Raw genomic sequence first — 20,922 nt, forward strand, 5'->3', positions numbered from 1 at the left:
ATGCACCTGTGTGCGGGACGGTTAAAGATCGATGGCAAACTCTTAGAGGCTGCTGCTGTTTGGGAGAAGATGTTGCACCTCTATGCAAGGCTTGTGTCGCTTGGAAGCATGAACTGTTCTGGCGGAGCAGAGCGGCTAACCAGTGAGTAAGGAACAAGTTACTTACCTGTAACTGTTGTTCTCCAGCATGGGTCTGGCATGGATTCACATGCTCATGAATATTCCCCGTCGTCAGGCTGGGAATCCTCGGTAAAGAAAAAACCAGTATCAGTTTCGTTTCTGATCTGTATTTCGTAGTAACAACCAATCACTGGTCTCTGCGTCATACTGACCACAGCCAATGACTGCCCTCTACCTAAGCACCGCCTCTGGCAGCCATCTTCAGATTTGGAAGCACGTGAAGTGGCAGTATGACCAAGTGAAGAGCCGCAGAGGGGTAGGCGGGAGGGTTCGCATGTGAATCCATGCCAGACCCATGCTGGAGAACAACAGTTACAGGTAAGTAACTTGTTCCTTCTCCAGCATGGGGTCTGGCATGGATTCACATGCTCATGAATAAAGAATACATAGCAGTACACACATGCACAACCACGGGAGGTGGCAAAGGCTCAACATCAAGCATCACATCAACTCAACATTAAGCATCTTACCTCCTCACCAGGCTCACCTCAGGCGAACAGGTTGCGCAGCACTGCTTGGCCGACCCTGGACTCCTCCCTGGAATCCCGGTCGACGCAGTAGAATTTCGTGAAGGTGTGCGTCGACCTCCACGTAGCAGCCCTGCATATGTCCAGCAGGGGCACACCAGATAGGAACGCCGTGGTAGCTGCGATCGCTCTGGTGGAATGGGCTCTCGGACGGCCAGGCAGCGGTCGGTTTGCCAACCGGTGACAGCACATGATACAGCCGGAGAGCCATCTGGAGATGGAAGCCTTCGAGAGAGCCTTCCCCTGATTGACAGGTCCAAAGTTCACAAAGAGTTGTGACGTCTTCCGAAAACCCTTTGTGCGGTCCACATAGAACTTCAGCGCTCTAGCTACATCCAGCGAGTGCAAAGTCCTCTCAGCCGGCGACGAAGGCGACGGGAAGAACACAGGTAACACCAAGGGTTCGTTGAGATGGAAGTCCGACGGTACCTTGGGCATGAAGGAGGGGTGCGTCCTGAGCACTACCCTCGTGTCGTGGAAAGTCAAGTACGGGGCCTTGCAGGAAAGGGCCTGGATCTCTCCCACTCGTCGTGCGGAGGTGATGGCCACAAGAAAAGCTGTTTTCCACGATAGAAACTTCAACGGGGCCGAGTGCAGAGGCTCGAACGGAGGTCCCATGAGCTTGGTCAGCACCACGTTGAGCTCCCACGCCGGGGCCGGAGCCTTCACCGGCGGGAACGATCTGAACAGTCCCTTCATGAACTCTTTCACCAGACGATGAGACCACAAGGACGTCCGCCCCGTGGTTCTGGTGTATCGGGAGATCGCAGCAAGATGAATCTTGATGGACGCGTGTGCCAGACCAGCTTTGGCCAGCGTCAGCAGGTACGGCAGTACTTGGGGAGCCGTAATCCGTAGAGGGTTAATCTTCTGTGCGCGGCACCAGACAGAGAACCTCTTCCATTTGTGTCCGTAGCATTTAAGAGTCGAGGACGCCCTGGCCTTTGCAAGACCTCTCTGCAATCGGCCGGTATGTCGTATCCTCCAAACTCTAGCGCTGCAGGAGCCAGGCCTGCAAGTTCAGCGACTTCGGGTCGTGGTGGAGGATGGCGCCTCCTTCCCTGGAGAGTAGATCCGCGTCCGCCGGCAGCTTGATCGGCGGGGACGCTGACAAGTCCAGCAAGTCCGGGAACCATATCTGCCTCGGCCACGCAGGTGCGACGAGGATCATCCTGCACCGTGACCTCTTGAGCTGGTTGATGAGCCGGATTAGCAGAGGCAAAGGAGGGAACGCGTAGAGGAACAGGCCCTCCCAGGGGAACGAGAAAGCATCGCCCATGCTCCTCGTCTGGGGAAACCTGCTGGCGAACCTCCGGCACTTGGTGTTCGTCGTCGTCGCGAACAGGTCGATCTGGGGTGTGCCCCACCGTCGGAAGAGGCGATCCACCAGATCCTGCCGTAGTTCCCACTCGTGGCACGAGCGCAGCTCCCTGCTGAGTGAGTCGGCGATGGTGTTTTTTATCCCTGCCAGATGAAACGGCACCAGAAAAATCCCTTGGGCGACGGCCCAATGCCACAGGTCCTGCGCCTCCTTGGACAGCGCTGGGGACCTGGTTCCGCCCTGTTTCTTGATGTAAAACATGGTGGTGGTGTTGTCGGTGAAGATCCTCACCACCTTGCCCTTGAGGGACGGAAGGAAGGACCTGAGGGCCCAAAACACTGCACGGAGCTCCAGGACGTTGATATGCAGGGACTTCTCCGTCGGGAGCCAGAGTCCCCTTGCGTGCAGATTTTCGGTGTGCGCTCCCCACCCTTCCAGGGAGGCATCCGTGGTCACAGTCTCCTGGTGGGCTGGGGCCTGGAAGTCCATGCCCGCCGTCAGATGCGCGCGGGTGCCCCACCACCGTATTGCTCGTCGGAAGCTCTCGTCGAGCTTGATCCTTTCCTCGAAGCTGCCCGTCGTCTGGATCCAGCGCGCATCCGGAGCCTGCACATGGGAATGAGGTAGATGCAGGAAGACATCATCCCGAGGAGGGACTTGATGGACCTCACTTTGGCCGCGTCGGCCACCAACATCCGTTGCACCTTGCCCAAGATGGTCCTGGTCCTCTCCTCCGACGGGGAGGCCAGAAGGGACACTGTGTCGAGCCTCGCTCCCAGAAACAGTGCGACTTGCGCGGGCACCAGGTGGGATTTGGCGTAGTTCACGGAGAATCCCAGGTCCGTGAGGAGTTGGACGGTCCTTGCCGTGTGGACCACGGCGAGCTCCCTCGTCTTGGCGCGGATGAGCCAGTCGTCCAGGTAGGGGTAGACGTGAATCCCCTCGCGGCGCAGCTGCGCCGCCACCGGTGCGAGGCACTTGGTGAATACCCTGGGTGCCGACCGTAGTCCGAAGGGAAGGGCTTTGAACTGGCATCCTCCAAATCCAACGACGATAGGAAGTCTCCTTCCTCCAGCTGACCCAGGACGTGCTGGAGGGTGACCATCCGGAACTTCTGCGCCTTGATGAACTTGTTCAGACGTCGCAGGTCTAGGATGGGGCGCCATCCTCCCGTCTTCTTCTTCACGAGGAAGTATCTCGAGTAGACTCCGGAGCCCCGAAGCCCCTTTGGGACGAGTTCGATGGCGCCCTTCCTGAGCATCGCCTTTACCTCCAGGAGAAGTTGAGGGGCGTGAAGTTCTTTCCTGGCCACGGGGGGGACGCGCGGGCACCTTCTTTGAAACTCGAGCGCGTGGCCCCGGGCCAGGGCGTCCAGCACCCAACGGTCGGTGGAGATGGACTCCCACACGCTGACGAAGCCCGCCAGCCGGCCTCCCACCGGGGTGCTTCGGTGGGGGCCCGACCCCACGGCCGGTTCAATCCTGCTTGGACGCGGCCTTGCCGCCTTGACCTCCTTGGCGACGACGGCGGGGTCCGCTAGACTTGCCTCGTCCTCTGTAGGCCTCTTGCGACGACGAGCGGGCCGCTTGACGGTAGGAAGCGAAACCGCCGCCGGAACCTTTGGAGGCGCCCTTGCCTCCGCTGCTCCGAAAGGGCGTCCGTCGTTGCTGCAGAACTCCAAGGGCCCGGGCCGTCTCAGTATCCGCCTTGATGGCCTGAAGGGAATCGTCCACTGTCTTCCCAAACAGATTGTTCCCGTCGAAGGGCATGTCCAGGACTCTGGTCTGGACGTCCTGCCGGAAGTCCGTAGCTTTGAGCCATCCACGACGTCGAAGGCAAACGCCGTTGCCCAGCTGGCGGAACCCAGTGTCGGCGATGTCCGTCGCCACGGTGATGGCGTGGTCCGAGGCCACCTCACCTTCCTGCAGGATCTCCAGGGCCTCCGCCCTCTTGTCGTCCGGCAGAAAATCCAGCAGGGGAGCTATCTTGTACCAGAGCTCCCTGTCGTAGCGAGCCACGATAGCCAAGGCGTTGGCCGCTTTAATCGTCGTCGCTGCCGACGAGATGACTCTACGTCCCATAGCATCCAATTTCCTTCCCTCGCCGTCCGGCGGGGAAGTCGATGTGGAGGCCGCACCCCCCCCCCGCTTTCTTCCTGGCTGCCGCGGAGACGACGGAATCCGGGGTAGGCTGCGCCCGGAGGCACAGGGGGGCCGTGTCCGGGACCCGGTACTTTTTCTCGTACCGGTCTCTTCTAGCTGGCGTCGTGGAAGGGTTCTTGAGGAGGGAAAGGCCCTCATCCCAAATGTCGTCCAACAGAGGCACTGCGAGGACCGTCTTCCTCTTGGCCTCGCGCCGCTGATAAAGGAAGCCTTCCTTTTTCTTCTCCTCAGGGCAGAGTTGGAAAAGCTCGGAAGCCCTGGAGATCATGGAGTGGAAAGATCCGATCTCGTCGGGCGGAGAAGCCCTGGCGGGAGGCGACGACGGAAAATCCTCGTCGTATGCCTCGTCGTCCGTACCCGTCGCTGCCGTGTCAGTCCCCGTATCATCCCCTCGGGTGGACGGGGAGGAGGGCTGGACGGGGCGCGACGGTTGAAAAGGAGGTGGTGGATGGATCCTTCTTTTCTTGGTAGGGGGAACACCAGAAGGTCCCGGTTCTGGATCCCCCGACGGGAGAGGTTCCTCCGTCGGTAACGGTAGCCTCGTCCTTATCTCGGAGCATAAGGACTGTATGGCCAACAAAATGGCCGCCGAGTTGTCTTGCGGCGCTGGCAGAGGGGAGTCCGACGGGCGAGCAGGGGCCCCGTCGGTATCCTCGACGATGTCGTCGTCGTCACCTGCGTCGGGGTCCATTCCGACGGGCTGGCCTTCTTCCACGCCTAGGCCGTGGCTTAAGACCTCGATCAGCTCCTCTTCTGAGGTTGAGGCCGAATCTACGACGACGCCCTGCCCCCCCTTCTTCTTCCCCACGGAGGGTTTCACGGGGGTCCTATCGATGGGCACAAAAGAAGACTCCCTCCGAGGAGGCAGGGAGATTCTGGGCCCTGAGGTCGCCACCACTGGTGCAGCCTCCACAGGCTGAGCCAGGGCCGCCGCGACCGTTTCGATAGAGGGCTTGGTCGGATGGATCAAGGCCTTCACCACCTTAGGTGCGCTCACCGCCTTATCCTTGAGGGAGGGGGCACTGCCACGCTCCTCCTCTGCCTTAGAGCTCGACCGGGGCCTCTCCAGGAGCTTCGCCGGGTGCTCGGCCTTCCTCTTACCCGACCCAGCGCCCTCTTGTCGTCTGGTTGATGGTGCCGGGGAGGGTGCGCCCTGCCTGGCGCCCGTAGAGCCCGACCGTTCGGCGCTCCCGGTGCCAGCGGACTCGCGGTGCTTAGCCTTATGTTGGGCCCCCGTCGCCGGGGCGCCCTCAAAGGTCTTAGAAGACCGCTCGGATTTCTTCTTCTTCTCGCCAGACGGGCTCTTACCCTCCAGCCAGTTGGCGAGACGTTGATGGCGGTCCTTCATGGTCCGTTCCGACATGTTGCCGCAAAACGCACAGTCCTTCTCCACGTGCGTCTTGTCCTCATGAAGGCAGTAAAGGCAGAAAGAGTGTTCGTCCTCCTTAAAGACGTTCTGCAGCTGGCATCCAGGGCAGACCCTGAACAGCTTTCCGGGCGTCGAGCTTCCCTTCTCCTGGGCCATCTCGGAGACCGGGCCTGAGAAGCTTCTGGAGTCCTCCGAAGTGTAGCTCGACGAAATCTTCACCCTTGAGGGGCACAGACGAATCCGACACGGGTCCCCGTTGATCGGATGTAGGATCGGTGGAGCTTGAGGCTCTTTTGACCGAAAGAATCGAAGTTTTTTGTGAAAAAGCGCGAAAAATAGCACTAACGCTCGAGAGCAATAGCACGAGGATCCCAACACATGAACGTGCGGTAAAAATCTGAAGATGGCTGCCAGAGGCGGTGCTTAGGTAGAGGGCAGTCATTGGCTGTGGTCAGTATGACGCAGAGACCAGTGATTGGTTGTTACTACGAAAGACAGATCAGAAACGAAACTGATACTGGTTTTTTCTTTACCGAGGATTCCCAGCCTGACGACGGGGAATATTCATGAGCATGTGAATCCATGCCAGACCCCATGCTGGAGAAGCAGAGAAACGGTGCGAGTACAGGACACACGACAGACACTCCAGGAGCCAGTTGAAGACTCCTGGGCATTTGGCAACTGAGGAAAGCAGCATTTCACCTACCTGGATCGAGACAGGCGTGCTGAGGCGAAGCCGCAAGAGAGACCGTAATAACGCGAAAGCAGTACAGAGTGAAAAGCAGGCAGCAAACCTTTACTGCATAAACACGAACGGGACTGAGGATGCCAAGAAGAGCCAGTGAGTCAACCCAGGCATAGTGGGGATCCCGGAGCGTTTCAGCTGCTGCGCCAACTATAAACTATAGCCAATAAAGCCACAGACACAATAAAGCGTGATTGAAAACCAAGAATGCATATTGCAAATAAGGACCCCATCCATATAGGAGTGTATGGGCCTCAAATATGTGGGGAACCAAAATCGAATAGTGTATCAAGGAGATCTAGTATATGGGAAGGCATCATGAAGTAGACACAGACAACAAATTCAAAATTAGTTAACAAAAGTTTTATCAACTTAAAAAGCAGGATGGAGTAAGGCCTAACTCGCCCTATACGAAGGTGGAAGTTCCGTACCTAAGGAAAACTAAGGATAGTCTGTGTCAGGAAGTCCAGATCAAATGTTCGTCAGTGTCCAAAACCTATACTTGCCCTCACAACTAACTGTATACAATGTGCAGGGATGTCAGCATCAAAATGAATAGTGTTCAAAAGAAAGTTCTGAGCATCTTCCAGCACTTGGTTTATGATCAGCTTCCCCTTCCCCAAGTTCAAAACAGTTCACAATATATCAGGGTTCCCTTTACCAAGAGTTCAAATCTTCCAGCTTCCGAAACAACACAGTTCCTTGGGACACTTCTCAGCTTGGATATCAGTACATTTCACCAATTCATATTGGAAGTTCTGTCTCTTGACTTCAAAATCACACACAAGGTTGTTGCAAAACACAAACTTCTTCATGTATACTTTCATTGGCTTTTTCCATAGAGGGGCACTCGGGCTAGGCGCAGTTGTCAGACCACACCTTCCACCCATTACAAGTCAAGCAACCAACCCCTTCCATAAACAATTAGCCACTACTTTCATTTGCCATTGATGTTTCATTGATTCCCCAGTGTCCCACTCTTCAGACACCGTTCCGTGGCTTGGTTGGCCACTATGCGCTAAATTCCTCTTGCTCTTGCCAACACAGGTTTCCTCTTAACCTGCAACTCCTGAAGCCCTTTAGCTTTTGGGCCATTACTTTGTTTCTTGATTCATACCCTTCTTGGTATTCTCTTAACTTTGCCGATACTTGTGTTTCATACAATACATTCTGCGGTATTTGCCACATGTATCACTCTTCTTTCACTCGATGCACACGTGCTCAGCTCGCTTTTTACTCTGTTCGGCATTCAAAAGTACTTGCAATAACTTTCAGTTCATTTGGAATTCAAAGGACTTTGTTCCAAGTTAACGGAGCACCCCGGTATGAGCGTTTCCCTGATTTAACCTCACCGGTCACACATGGCAGCTTCCTTCGTCTTGTTGTCCTTCGCGACGGGTCTCACAACGCTCCTTCAGCTTTTCGGCTTCCCCAAGCTTTGCCTCTCCCTCACCGTCGCCATAGAGAGTTCTGCTCGCTGTCTGGCTTTCCTGTGGCAGCTGGGGTTCACAGGCGTTTTTCAGCTCCTGCTGCGTGGTCCAACTCAGGAGGGTTGCAGGTCCTCCAGACCCTCTCACGGCAGTCCTTGGCCTTGGTGTCTCACTCTCTTGCCTGGCACAATTTCCAGCACCTGGGTCTCCAGTTCCCTTCTCTCCAGCCCGTCTCCATTTCTTTTATGCGGCTAACTTTATATCTGTTAGGAGTGTTGAATGACCCCCAGGTGTGGGTCATTAAGTCTAATTGCCTGACACTGGTGAGCTTCATTAGGTGGACATGCCTGGTTTTTCCACCTACATACATCCATACCCCTATCCTTGATTTCAGTACCATAGTGATGTTTGGGAATGTTCGATTTATAAACAAAGTATGTGTAACTGTGTTTTGTCTTTGCTATGTCTTTAAATGGGGATGTGTCTCCCTAGTTGGTCTCTGCCTTGTCAGAGTAGTTAGATGGTGTTTCTGAGGGGCAGTTTGGAGGTAGGAAAAGGGAAATGGCTGACGATAGCCTACACAGTCTTGAGGGATAGAGGGGTCATTGTGAAAAGGGAAAGGGGGATACCATGTCTCACCTAAAGTGTTCCTCTCCCCACTCCCCAAGTTCTCTCCACCCAAGTGATCCTCTCACGCATATTCATCCCAGGGTCAAGATCGAACAGCAAAAGCCTTTCGCTGGACACCTGAGAGGAGCATCCAGGGGAAAAGAAGTGAGGACACCCTCAGGTTCCATCACATATACCAAAGGGGAATGTACAACTGTGGAGATAAAAAAGGAATAACGTATGAATATAAGAAGTCCTGGCAGGAGAGTAAACCGGGCAATCACAAGTGCATAAGAAGTCCTGGCAGGAGACTAAACCGGGCAATCACAAGTGCATAAGAAGTCCTGGCCGGGAAGTATACCAGGCAGTTGCAAATCTACAGGAAGTCACAAGAAAAGATATAGAACTGTTTGCGCAAAACAGGAAGTAACATTTTGAAAGAAGTGGAACTACAAGGCTAAGCAGCTTTAAAAATAACAGTATTGTTGAGTGCCAAGAAAGACACCAAGAACTGTTAGACCAAAAAGCACCTGTATCGAGGAAGAATCCAGGGGAAGAGAACCCCCCTCTGGAACCAGGGCTCTTTGACCTTGGAAAATCTCTGTGCTGGAGCTGTTTATTTAAGCAATATAACCCGAGCGTCGGGGGCATTACCGACTCAGGTAATGCCAAGGGGCCCATAGGTAAGGCCCCGAGCGAAGCGTAACCGGCGCACTAAAGCGCTGCAGCGTTTCGGGAGAAAAAAAAAAAAATTGCCGCAGCCATGAAAAGGGAAAACTGAGTCCATTTTCCCTTTCCATGGCGGCCATCGGGAGTGGGCACAGCGGTGTTGAAGTGTGGAGCGGGGTGTGGCCCCGCTCCGAGTCTCCACGCGGCTGGAGGCTTCCCTCGTCCCCCTGCCGGGGACGCAGGAACAAGAAGGTAAGTTGGTGGGGGGGATTGGGAGGGAAGGGAATAAAAAAAAAAAAAGACTTACCCGAGTCTCCAGCGGGGGACGAAGGCAGCCTCTCAGCCCCGCTTCGAGCCTCCTCATTGGCCGAGGGGCTGCCACGCCCCCGCTGGGAACAATGGCCGTGGAATCCCAGCTGAGGAATTCCCAGCCGGGTAAGGACCCGGGGAGAGCCAATCAGAATGCGTTTTGCATTCTCCTTGCCTCTCGCCGGGTACTCATTTACTTTACAACCACTTTGTGCAATCAACCAAGGTTAAAGACATTTCCCCTTTTCACCTTATAATTTAGTTTATAGTGAAAGGTCAAAATAGAACTTTTGGCCACAAGGACGGTTTTGATTTTGACATCTTGACACAGACAGTTCTAGTTTTTTTGTTGGGAAATTCCTCTTAGAACAGGGTCAGAGGCCTATTCCCCAACCCTTAAGTTTTCAATAAAAGCCTTTAACCAAAATCATGGCTATCTTGTGTCAGAGTTTCATTCCTGACCCTTCACAATACTCACTGCCTGATAGGTGGTGTGCTTTGCAGTGTGTTCTATACAAATAACCCCTGCCCGCCCTCCCGACTCACCAAGGTGCCGCCTTTTCCTCTCTTGATTCTCCCGGGTTCCACAATTCTCAGGTTGCTTTTCCTACTTGGTTGAGCTGGAGGATGTACCTGCCCAACCTCGGTTATCTGTCCTGTATTCCACAAGTCCCGAATATGATGGGTCAAGTTGGCCTTCAATGGAAAAATAATGGTAAGAGGTAAACGCAAAGTGTCAAAATGCAGCAAATGTACTGTGTCAAGGGTTGTAATGTTTTCACATGGCACCTGCAGTATAAAACATTTCAATAGTTCATTTGCAGTTCTGGCTGAAGAAAAGCACCACAACTAAGGGTTTGGAGGGACTGAACATCTATATAAGTGGCTTGCTGATAAAGTTGGTGGGTCGTTAAACACCATCAGTCATAACCACTAGCAGCTGAATTACAAATATATAATGTCACACAAAACACCTTCTGCTGGGTAACGCCACTAAGGGAAATACAAGAGGTTGCCATGCATAAGGATGCCAGCTGTGCGCATTGCACACACCAACAAATTGTTGTGCTGGTCTCTGCGATTTCAGGCTTTTCTCCCTCAATCACACCGGAAAGAGTGTGTAAGTGTCCTAAACCTCAGGCATTCAGCAACAAACCGAGCAGTATTCTAGACCTGTAGCGAGCCACTCCTGAGACCTCCCTGAGAGGAAAGTCTGATTAGTGTTGTTTGAGTGCGCAGGGGTTTGTTCTGCTGCTATATGATATGATATTTTATTTATATCGCGCACTTACACAGGTGTTTCAGAGCGCGATCAGGCAAAGGGAGGGGAACAGGGGAGAAACAAAAACAACGATCTTACAAGGCCCAGTGACATTGAGAACGCGCAAGTGCATGGGGAAGGGAAAAAGGGGTAAAGTGCATGGGGAAGGGAAAAAGGGGGAAAGTGCAGAGCATAGGAGAGAAACAAAATAAATAGTAACTACATAAATAATTAAATAGAGTGCTAGCAGTGGTAGTGCAGCCTGTCAGAGGCAAAGGTGCTAGGTTAGTCAGATAGGGAGTATCTGATAAGTGCAGAAGAAGAGTGGGTGGGGAACTGTACGGGTACAGACACAGGCCCCAGTGCAAGGGGTTGCCCGGAGGCAGTGCAGGAGGATGGCAGGGTGAGCAGGTACCTGGGCCCCAAAGGCAGAAGGTGGCCAGGTGCAGAGTGCCGAGGGAAAAAGGCAGATCAGCAGGGGAGAAACGGGGCGAAGGCAGAATCGAAGAGGAAGGTCTTGAGGAGCTTCCGGAACCGTAGATGGTTCTCCTCAAGTTTCAAGGTGGCAGGGAGGCAGTTCCAAAGGGAGGCCCCGGCCGAAGACAGATCTACCTCCAGCTCGTTTCTTTAAAAAACGACTGACCCTGAGGGAGTTAGAGGTAGAGGAGCAAAGGTATTTTGGACCCAGGCCCCAGAAAGCCTTGTGGACAATGCAAAGGGTTTTAAATTTAATCCTTGCATCCACTGGGAGCCAATGAAGGGATTTCAGAGCTGGTGAGATACGATCCCAGGGGCTTGAGGACAAGTCTTGCAGTCCTGTTCTGGATTAGTTGTAAAGGGCAGAGAGTAGAGGCAGGTAGATTTAGAAAGAGTCTGTTACAGTAGTCCAACTTAGAGAGAATCAGAGCTTGGGAGACAGTGAGCTTCTGAGGGAAAGTGAGGAAAGGAAGAGTACCTCTAAGGAGGTGCAATAAGAAGTTTGATTTTTTAGAGACATCAGAGATGTGTGGGGAGAAGGAAAGTGTGGAGTCAAAGATGACCCTGAGGTTCTTAGCTTTGCAGGTAGGGGCAGGAGGAAGGCCAAGGGAGGCTGGCCAGAGAGTGAGGGGAAAAAATGGAGAGGGTGTACCAATGAGCAGGATCTCAGTCTTGTTGGCATTTAAACAGAGATTGTTGGCAGCACACCAATTTTGAATGGCGACAAGACAGTCGGAGTTGAGGGAAGGAGAGGAGGTGGCTGAAGGAAGCCTGAAAATAAGTTGGGTGTCATCAGCATAGCACTGGAAATTTGAGAAAAAGATGGAAATGCAGTATGCGAGAGTTGCCAGGTATTGGTTGAAAAGCCAGGGCGAGAGGTTAGACCCCTGGGGAACACCACAGGTAGAGAGGGAGATAGAAGATAGGAAGGACCCAAGTTGTACCTGGGAGGGTCGATCAGAGAGAAAAAAGGTCAGCCAGGCAAGAGCCTGATCAGTGATACCCAGGTTGTCACGGAGATGATTAAGCAGGGTGGTATGGTTGACTGTGTCGAAAGCAGAGGAGAGGTCAAGTAGCATGAGGCCCCAGGGAATGTTAGAGCCAAGGTTGGAGAGCAGGTCTTCACGGATGTTCAGGAGAGCAGTTTCCGTGCTTCTGGATGATCTGAAGCCAGATTGGTGGTCGTGGAGACAGCCAACGGAGTCAGAATGAAGGTTAAGCAGAGAGATGGCAAGCTTTTCCAGGAGCTTACCCAAAAAGGGAGGGGGGCAACACAGGGGCAGTCCCAGCCCACAAACATCATGGTTCACAACCATACTTTCAAAGTGGCCCAAAAGCAGGGCAAGGTTCTACTGCTGAATGCTCTCGGTGTCCCCTTGCCGCCCCTGGCTTCCGCAAGGCACCAGGCATACGCTCCAGCTTTGTATTGCACGGAGTACTTCCTCCTCGGGCCACTGAATCTTGAATGCTACCTGCATTGCAACTGTTTTGGGTATACAGTACTTGTGTGCATAACGGTGGACTGCTGCTGTAGTCGGTTTGTGTTTGTTAGGAAAAGTTGCTGTAGACCATAAGGTACCTGTTCTGTTTGTTTCAACCTTGTTGTGTGTTTTAACCTTGCAATGTGTTGGGAGAATTCTAATTTCTGTGCTAATTCCTCCCACCTTAGAGACCCCAGCTCTTTTGCTGTTTTTTGGGACTTTTTAATTTTAACGCTGGCGTGAGTGAGCCCTTTTTCTCACTCTCTCATGTGTTTTGACCTGATTTGGATTATATGTTTCCTTTGTTTTTGGAGTCTGACAAACTCCATAGGCATCTACTTTTTGTATGGTGACACACCGCACCTTTAGTGCAGTGTCAGAGAAGATTTCTCATAAGGTTTAAATACCATTTCTTGTGTGAACTACTGTTCCCAAGAATAGTAAAGTGAAATTGACTTTACTTACCTTTTCTTTTTGTAGATCCAGCACACACCATCTTATGTGGAGTGCTGGGGGTTACTTAGTAGCCCCTTATCCTACCTTCTTATGCAACATTTTATTATGTTACCCTCACTACTATAAACTGCTGGTGGCAGTGGTTTAATTTTCCTACCATTGTGCCCTTCTACCGCAGGATGAATCCTCAGCTGCAGGAGAGCACCCATGGGTGACCGTTTTGTAAAATTGGCCCGGTCTTCTTTTTTCGCCATTTGTTGTTTGTGAGGTCTTTCTTTGGTTTTACTCTGCGCGCCAAGCCAGGCTTGAGCCCTTTGTTAGTTTTGCCTTTGGCAGGCTTTCTCCACGTCTACCATTGGCCTTGAGCGTGTGCTTATGACATAGTCCTTGGCGACTTCAATGCCAGATTAGGTCATCTGAATAACCCTCCCCCCGGCCCGATTCAATCACTTGTTGAGAACCTTGAGATTTTCTCTGAACAAATGGCGATACCCTCAGCCATTCATCAGGACTCACACTGGATGCTGCCTTATTCAGATTCAAGGGCCCCATTGATGTGTCCTTGCTTATACCATCAGCCATTCATCAGGACTCACACTGGATGCCGCTATATTCCGATCCAAGGGCCCCACTGATGTCTCCTTGCTTATACCATAAGCCATTCATCACGACTCACACTGGATGCTGCTATATTCAGATCCAAGGGCCTCATTGAGGTGTCCTTGCTTTTCTTCATCACATCGGGAGACCAATCAACTGTCCCTTTCCCTCGCTCTCTCAGCCTCCAGTACCCCCCTGCCAGCTTCAGAGGTCCCGCCTCCAAGATGCAGTCATACCAGGACGTCAATCAAATATTCTTAAGTAATATCTGGTAAGGTGAGTTTTACCCTTCTCACTTTGCCTCAAATGAATCAACTAGATTCAAGACCAGTACTCCACGTTGATCCTTCTGCCGCACTGGCAAAAAAAGTGCCAAATGGTTCAACTAATTAAAATCCACCTTACAAGCCATTAAAAAGAGGTGGTATGAATAGTGTTGGGGGAGAGGTGGTATATTCCGTCTCCCTGCACCATTCCCTCACCAGGTAAATGTGTGAGCTAAGGGGGGAGCTATTTTTGCCCCTCGTCTGCATACTTGCATCTCCCATTTGTTGCTATAAGTGTGTAAACATGTGCAAAGTTGTACAGTTTGGACTCCATTTTGTGTCTTCCCAAACGGCATCCTTTTCCAGGCATCTGCCCCTCTGCAGAAAGGTCTACTCCCCCCCCTCTCCCAGCACCGCGCACAGCCAGCCCCCGCCACCTCCACCCTCTGTCAGCCTAGCGCAATTCTTGTTCTCACGGAAACACGGCCATTCATTGTTGCAACTAGAAAGTACCAAGCCCTGACACAGTGCGCTCATCCTAGAATGTGAGACCAAGGCCTGCCCCAGTGCCCCATCCATCTCCGCTGACCGGCTCATGCCCTCTCCACCCCCTCCCTGCCAGGCTGTGGTCCACTTAACCTATGGCCCCTTTCCCTCTGAATGCCTCTGGTCACCAGACCCTTCCCCCGAACCACCCGCCATATACCTAATGAAGAGTGGCCATACATTCTGGTAACACTAACAACTATCTCCAATGTGTTTGAAAACGGGAGGCCCCCAGGACGACAAATCACAGATCGGCCCTTCTGATAAGGCTCCTGAAGAAACGACCCCTCACCCATGCTCCCATAAAAACATAGGTCGGAATGTACCCATTTCACACCAACAGCCCCTTTGTGAAGTGACAATTTATGCATGTGATTATTTTGTGCATGCCAAGTCTTGTTATTTAGCTTAGTCAGACAAATGCTACATCATCTCTGTGAACCTCGTCTGACCTTCACCCAGCAAGGATGAGCCCAGCTGACCATGTGTACTGTGAATGATGGAGAGTCACCAACAATGCGACCCAGGCATCCCCTATGGAGCTGTGGTTAGTATATGTGCCTAGCCAATCATGTTTTGTGAAATGTCTCTTATGTGTGACCTCACTTGTGACGCGTGATGCCCTTATAATATGCTGCCCAGATATCAGTCAGCAGAGCGCTCTCGGGCAGCAGAGTTCTTTGCTCCATTTATTTGCTTATATACATTTTGGTTTACTTGCAATTACTCTCCTGGTCTCATTCCCTAGTGGGGTGTGTACTTTATTCTGTATGTGGGACACGTGCATGCTAAGGTGCCAGCCTTCAATAGTAAAACCCACCCGATCAGCTGCCTGACAATTATGACTTGGATGTTACAAATCTGCTGTTCCGAGCACAAAAACAGGCCTTTTCTCCAGCCAAATACCTTACTGTTTGTCCTTAAAAAACCCACTCCATTCTCATTGATAAGAATCAATCGTGTCCATGGTTGCCTTACCTCCCTTTTCACCAAGAGACCAGACTGCCCCATCTGCTTCCTACAGAGCCCCTGATCTCTCCACTCACTCCCCCTCATCTGCCCCTTTGGATTAAACTGTTTGAACCACAATATGGCCCCCAATGCATCTTAAGAACAGAGAAAAACATACTGATGCCACTAACCAGGATTAGTGACCTAGCTGCAGTTCACACATGGACTGACTGAGAACCGCCTCAAACTGAACCCTAGCCAAACGGTGAGGCTGTTTCTGGTAACCAATCGTGCTACCCATCCCTTTCCAGTTGGCAACTGCCTTAGGTCCTGACCTATCTCTGCCAGACGGTATTCAGAACCTGGGCACCGATATGACCCCTCACCAATTCTGCATATGCATTCTTCTACTGCAGAACACTTAGGGGTATCCTCCATTTCCCACATGCTATAATAGACTACTTTTCTACAATTCATGGCATTTTGCCGACAGCCCAATTTTGAATGCAGGAAAGACATTTTCAGTTTGTATTTTGCACTCAATAATGGCGAATATCCACTCTCTCTTGCCTTGTCTAAACCAAAAGCTTTTAACCGGTCTGACCATCTTACTGACTGTTTGGACGTCAATGGTTTCTGGACACTGCAATCAGGCTCTCTCACTATGCTTAAAGGATGACACCCCAATTGTTCTGCACTGTCTCTTTGCACTTTTTTTCTGCTTGAGCGCTCTGTACATAGGCCATCATTCTATTCATGAGATGCAATCAGAATTCCTACAATTCAAACTTTGTCAGGTCCTATCTCAACAGTCCTACCCCAATGGTCCGATCTGCTTAGCGGCAACCTAACTACTCTTTATGAACAGCTTCCTGAACAGGTCGTAGGTTCTATGGCGCGCACACACACAGCAGCCACATTAATAAAAGGAATATCTTCAACGTTGCCGGGGCAGACACTGCTCAAAGCTACCACAGGGGAACGGTCATCCTCCGCCATAATGCTTCACTGTGTAACCTGGCACTTCTCAACAAGTTCCAACGCAGCCATGAGTTTTAAAGTAATTCATGGCACAAAACTGCAATCATCTCCACGCTAGGTTGATAGAAAAGCATGCACTTTTGAAATAAAACATTTTTTAAAAGTCTACTCCGATTATGCAAGAAAAACTGGAGTAGTCCGAGTAACGCTAGAGTGAATGAGCGTGGGGCTTCCTGGGATGAGGAAGACTATGGCGCAACCTGAAAATGAACTCAAAGTAGTTAGGCACTGCGCATTAGTACGGTTATCAACTCCGCAGCCACAATGGATTAAATAAATAAGACCACTGGAAGGAACGACGACAGTAGTGCAATTAAGTAATGCTATGCAGGATTTTGTGCATTCCGTTCGGCATCCGAAGAGGCCACAGACTGCTGTACTTGGTCCAGCAGATCTTCCTCTACCGTATTAAATGCCTACATGGGTTGGCCACAGCGGTCCGCCTAGCTAATGATAGGGAAGAGTCAAGAGAGGAAAGCAGCCACGAAACATCTCACCTTCTCTTCGGGATCTGGTGTGCACAGTATTTTGGCGGCCCAAAAGGAGAGCGTATTTTCAGAGTTGGAGCACTTTGAGTTCTCGACGGTCACATGTACACCTGAAAAAAGAAAAAGCATGGACCTTGTTTATGCAACTAAAGTTTATCGCAGTATTTGTCCTTGTTGACTTAGATCACACAGTTTCAATGCAAGCAATCCTGTGTCCGCTGTAGGGAACTTCATTGAGAATTTTCTTGAAGGCCTTGAACTAGGTATAGAATGGAAAATGAACTCCCTTTCAGAGAAGCTAACTAGTACCAAGAAGCAAGAGTCTAGTTCTACATGGCAGCCCCTCGCTCTGAACAGTACAAGCTGCTGGACTCTTATTTAGTGTGAACCTGTATTGCCCACACTAATGGGCTTCTCTGATCCAGTGTCGTTTGTGAGGCTGTCTGGGTTCACCGAACTACAGTGTGTTCTACCGACTCATGGTTTCTGTTGGGAGCATAAACTCTACAAAGCAAGCCCAAACTCTGACCCTGGATCAGGTTTTGTGTAATGCAGATTTTAGTACACTTTGCATTACAATCAGAGTCCCAGTGTGAAAATGTGTGACACGTAACAGAGGATAGCACGGACCAACAGGCAGTGGCACGTGCGAGCACCATGCCTTGATGGGGACATGCCGCTGCTTCTGATGGATTGAGTAAAAACAGGGACCCTAATTGAAGAAACGGCTTCCCGATACCTACAGACTCAAGGAGTGCTCACAGTCATGCCACTGTTCCGCCTTGTCCCGTGGGAAAGGGAGTATATTAGTTCAGCAGTCCTGAACTACCGAAACCCGAAGCCCGTGAGGGGCTTACTGCTATTAGTATCCTGGCCCGTAAGACTGGGGTACTAATAGTTTCTTAAGTTGCGAGGTGCCTTCGGTGTTTAAGCAACAGAAAAAACAAATGGCTGCACGGAACAGGGAGAAGCGACTATACCACTATTAAGGGAAAGAACCATAAAAACGGCAAACAAAACAAGCCACCCTCACATGAAACTTATTTAGATGAAAAAAAATAAAAAAAACCCACTCAAAGAACTAAAAGGCGTGGACGCATAATCAAGTCTTTAAAGATTTTGAAATGGCAGCTACTTTTGCATCGTCACAAATGAGAAGGCTAGGGAAGAACAACGAAAATGGCAATGATGTGCTAACTGAGGAACATGAAAATGGCAATGATGTGCTAACTGGACAACATGAAAATGGCAACAATGTGCTAACTGGGCAGCATGAAAATGGCAACAATGTGCTAACTGGGAAGCATGAAAATGGCAATAATGTGCTAACTAGGCAACATTAAAATGGCAACGATAACTGGGCAGCACAGAAACTGGGCAACACGGAAATGGCAATGATGTGCTAACTGCCCAAAATTAAATCTGGCAATTACAAAGAATGATAAAAATAATTCATGAAATGTGTGCTGCTTTATAGCGGCATTGTCACTTTCATTGCTTTATAGTATATTTCCTAATATCTTGTAGTGTTTTTGCTTTAATTTGTTCGGTTGTGAATAAAAAAATAAAGATTGATGAAATTGTTAGCGAGAAACACTCTCCGATATGGTTAATATGCCCATCAATTTCTCCCGATTAGAGCTGCAGCATGAAGTGGGTCATACAAAGGAAGTACGTTTCTTTTATAAAACAGACGGACAAAGAAAATTATGTATGTCACAGGAAAAATTCAGAAAGTAACAGAATATACATCCCTAAGGGATTGCAAAAGCGATTCTAGCTTGCCGTTGTTACGTTTGAAGCCCTTGAAAGAAGAAAGTATGAACACTAAAAAAAATTAAAAGATGTAGTACTTCAGAACCCAGGCAGATATATGCAATAATTCAAAGAACAGACTGCGGTTCTGGAGGCTGGATTGAGAAGGAGAACAAGTTACTTACCAACTGGTAACGTTCTTTCGACTGGATGTTCCTCCAACGTATTCCACATCTTTGACATGTATTGTCCACAGCTGTGCACTTCGGAAACTTTTTCGGCAGAGGGCGTCCTGCGTCGATGGCGTCGGGTCATTGTCCCTCAAAGGCCTCCGTCGAGGGCGACGTCACAGGATGTTATGAATAGGACGCATGGTGCCCGTAGCCTCATTTTAAGTTTTTTCCCTCAGAACGTGTGGCACCAGTCTCATGTCTGCTTGACTGCACTTAGCCTTGCGGAAACGTAAGCTGCAATCACATAGGAATTTCTCCTGAGGAGCATGTTGGGTGGGCAATGTGGAATACGTTGTGGAACATCCAGTCGAAAGAACGTTACCAGTTGTTACGTAACTTGTTCTTCAAATGGATTGTGTGATCCAACGTATTCCACATCTTTGACAGACTCCCAAAGCAGTACCAGTAAATGGAGGAGGGAAAAAGAATTTAGAGTATCCAATAAGATTGCAGAATAAAGAACCGCCTTACCAAAGGCCATATCCTCACCATGGATTATATCCAGGGAGTAATGCTTAACAAAGGTGTGGATTGAAGCCCATGTGGCTTCATCACAAATGTTCCTAATAGGAACCCCCCGCTGCAGGGTTGTGGAAGTAGCCACGCCCCTAGTGGAATGAGCTTGCAACCCTTCAGGAGGGTCCTTACCCGCCAATCGGTAACACTCCGTAATGGTGAGGATAATCCACCTGGACATGGTCTTTTTGGTAACAACCTGGCCCAAACGGTGTCCAGCATATCCCACAAAGAGTTGATTCACTGGACCCTGGACATCCTAGAAATGTAAAAGCTGTCCTAGGATCAAACCGATGGAGCAGCTCCTCTTCCTTGCCAGGATGAGGAGGAGGGTAGAAAGATGGAAGAACCACCTTTTGACTCAAATGATATTCAGATACTACCTTAGGTAGAAAAGAGGGACGTACCTGCAGTACAACCCTGTCCTTGTGAAACACAGTAAAGGGTGGCTTAGATGAAAGGGCCTGAAATTCACTCACTCTGCAAGCGGAAGTAACCGCAACCAAGATCACAGTCTTAAAGGACAGTAATCTCAAAGGACAAGAGTGCAAAGGTACAAACGGAGCACCCATGACAACTTTCTTTCAAAACCAAATTCCAATCCCAAACCGGCACCTGGAAAGGGGACGGCGGGAATACATTAGTCAGTCCTTTAAGAAACTGAGAAATCAAAAGAATCTTAAAGTAAGAACATTCTTCGGACGAGCGCTTAAAGATAGACAGCGCCGCCAGGTAACCTTTAATGGTACCCACTTGAAGGCCCCTGTGGGCCAAAGAAAGTAAGAAAGACAAAACCATAGGAATGGAGCACTGAAAAGGATCAACATTGTGATCTCTGCACTAGTCGCAAAACTTATGCCAACGGCAACGGTACAGGGATTTAGTTGTAGGCCGCCTGGCTGAAAGAAACACCTCCATCACGTCATCCGGGAGGTCCCAATCCTTATACCTCAACCTTTCAGATACCAAGCATGAAGGTTGAGAGTCTTGACCTCTGGATGGAGAACCTGACACAGATCCTCTCGGTAGGGCAGATGGACATTTCTAGAAGGTCCGGGTACCACGCTCTCCTGGCCTGACCTGGAGCAATGAGGATCATGTGGGAGCCGAACCTCTGTAACCTCTGCAACACTTAAGGAATGACGTGGGACTGGAGGAAACGCATACAACAGTGCGAATGAGCAATCCACCAGAAGGAAATTCCCTTGAGCAGAATCTATCGCACTTCCGGTTGACACTGGTGGCAAAGAGATCCGCTTGCAGGGTTCCCCACAGGGCGAAGATCTCCTGAAGGACTTCCGGAGCCAACTCTCACTCGTGAGAGATCATGCTCTGCCTGCTCAGAGCGTCCGCCACCGCATTTTCGTCTCCGGCCAGATGAACTGCCGAGATCTAAATTTCCTGCTGGATGGCCCAGGACCAGAGCTGAATTGCCTCTCTGCACAACGGGAGTGACCCTACCCCCCCCATTTTTGTTGAGGCAATGCATGGCCACTGTGTTGTCCGTCATGATCAGGACACTCTTCCTCC

General features: G+C 50.6%; 1 protein-coding gene across 3 annotated transcripts in view; it reads right to left on the reverse strand.

Moving 5' to 3' along the window:
• Positions 1-20,922, reverse strand: part of LOC138504543 (uncharacterized protein HI_0077-like) — an 88,276-nt gene that overhangs the window by 35,587 nt on the left and 31,767 nt on the right. For all 3 annotated transcript variants that reach the window (XM_069625100.1, XM_069625101.1, XM_069625102.1), the window contains 2 exons: positions 16,898-16,998; positions 9,868-10,017 (listed from right to left, as the gene is read on the reverse strand). In XM_069625100.1, the coding sequence (XP_069481201.1) occupies positions 9,868-10,017; positions 16,898-16,998 (251 nt within the window). The remainder of the gene's footprint in view (positions 1-9,867; positions 10,018-16,897; positions 16,999-20,922) is intronic.

The sequence above is a fragment of the Ambystoma mexicanum genome, chromosome 11, assembly GCF_040938575.1.
Source record: "Ambystoma mexicanum isolate Mex_15411 chromosome 11, UKY_AmexF1_1, whole genome shotgun sequence".
Classification (NCBI taxonomy): domain Eukaryota; kingdom Metazoa; phylum Chordata; class Amphibia; order Caudata; family Ambystomatidae; genus Ambystoma; species Ambystoma mexicanum.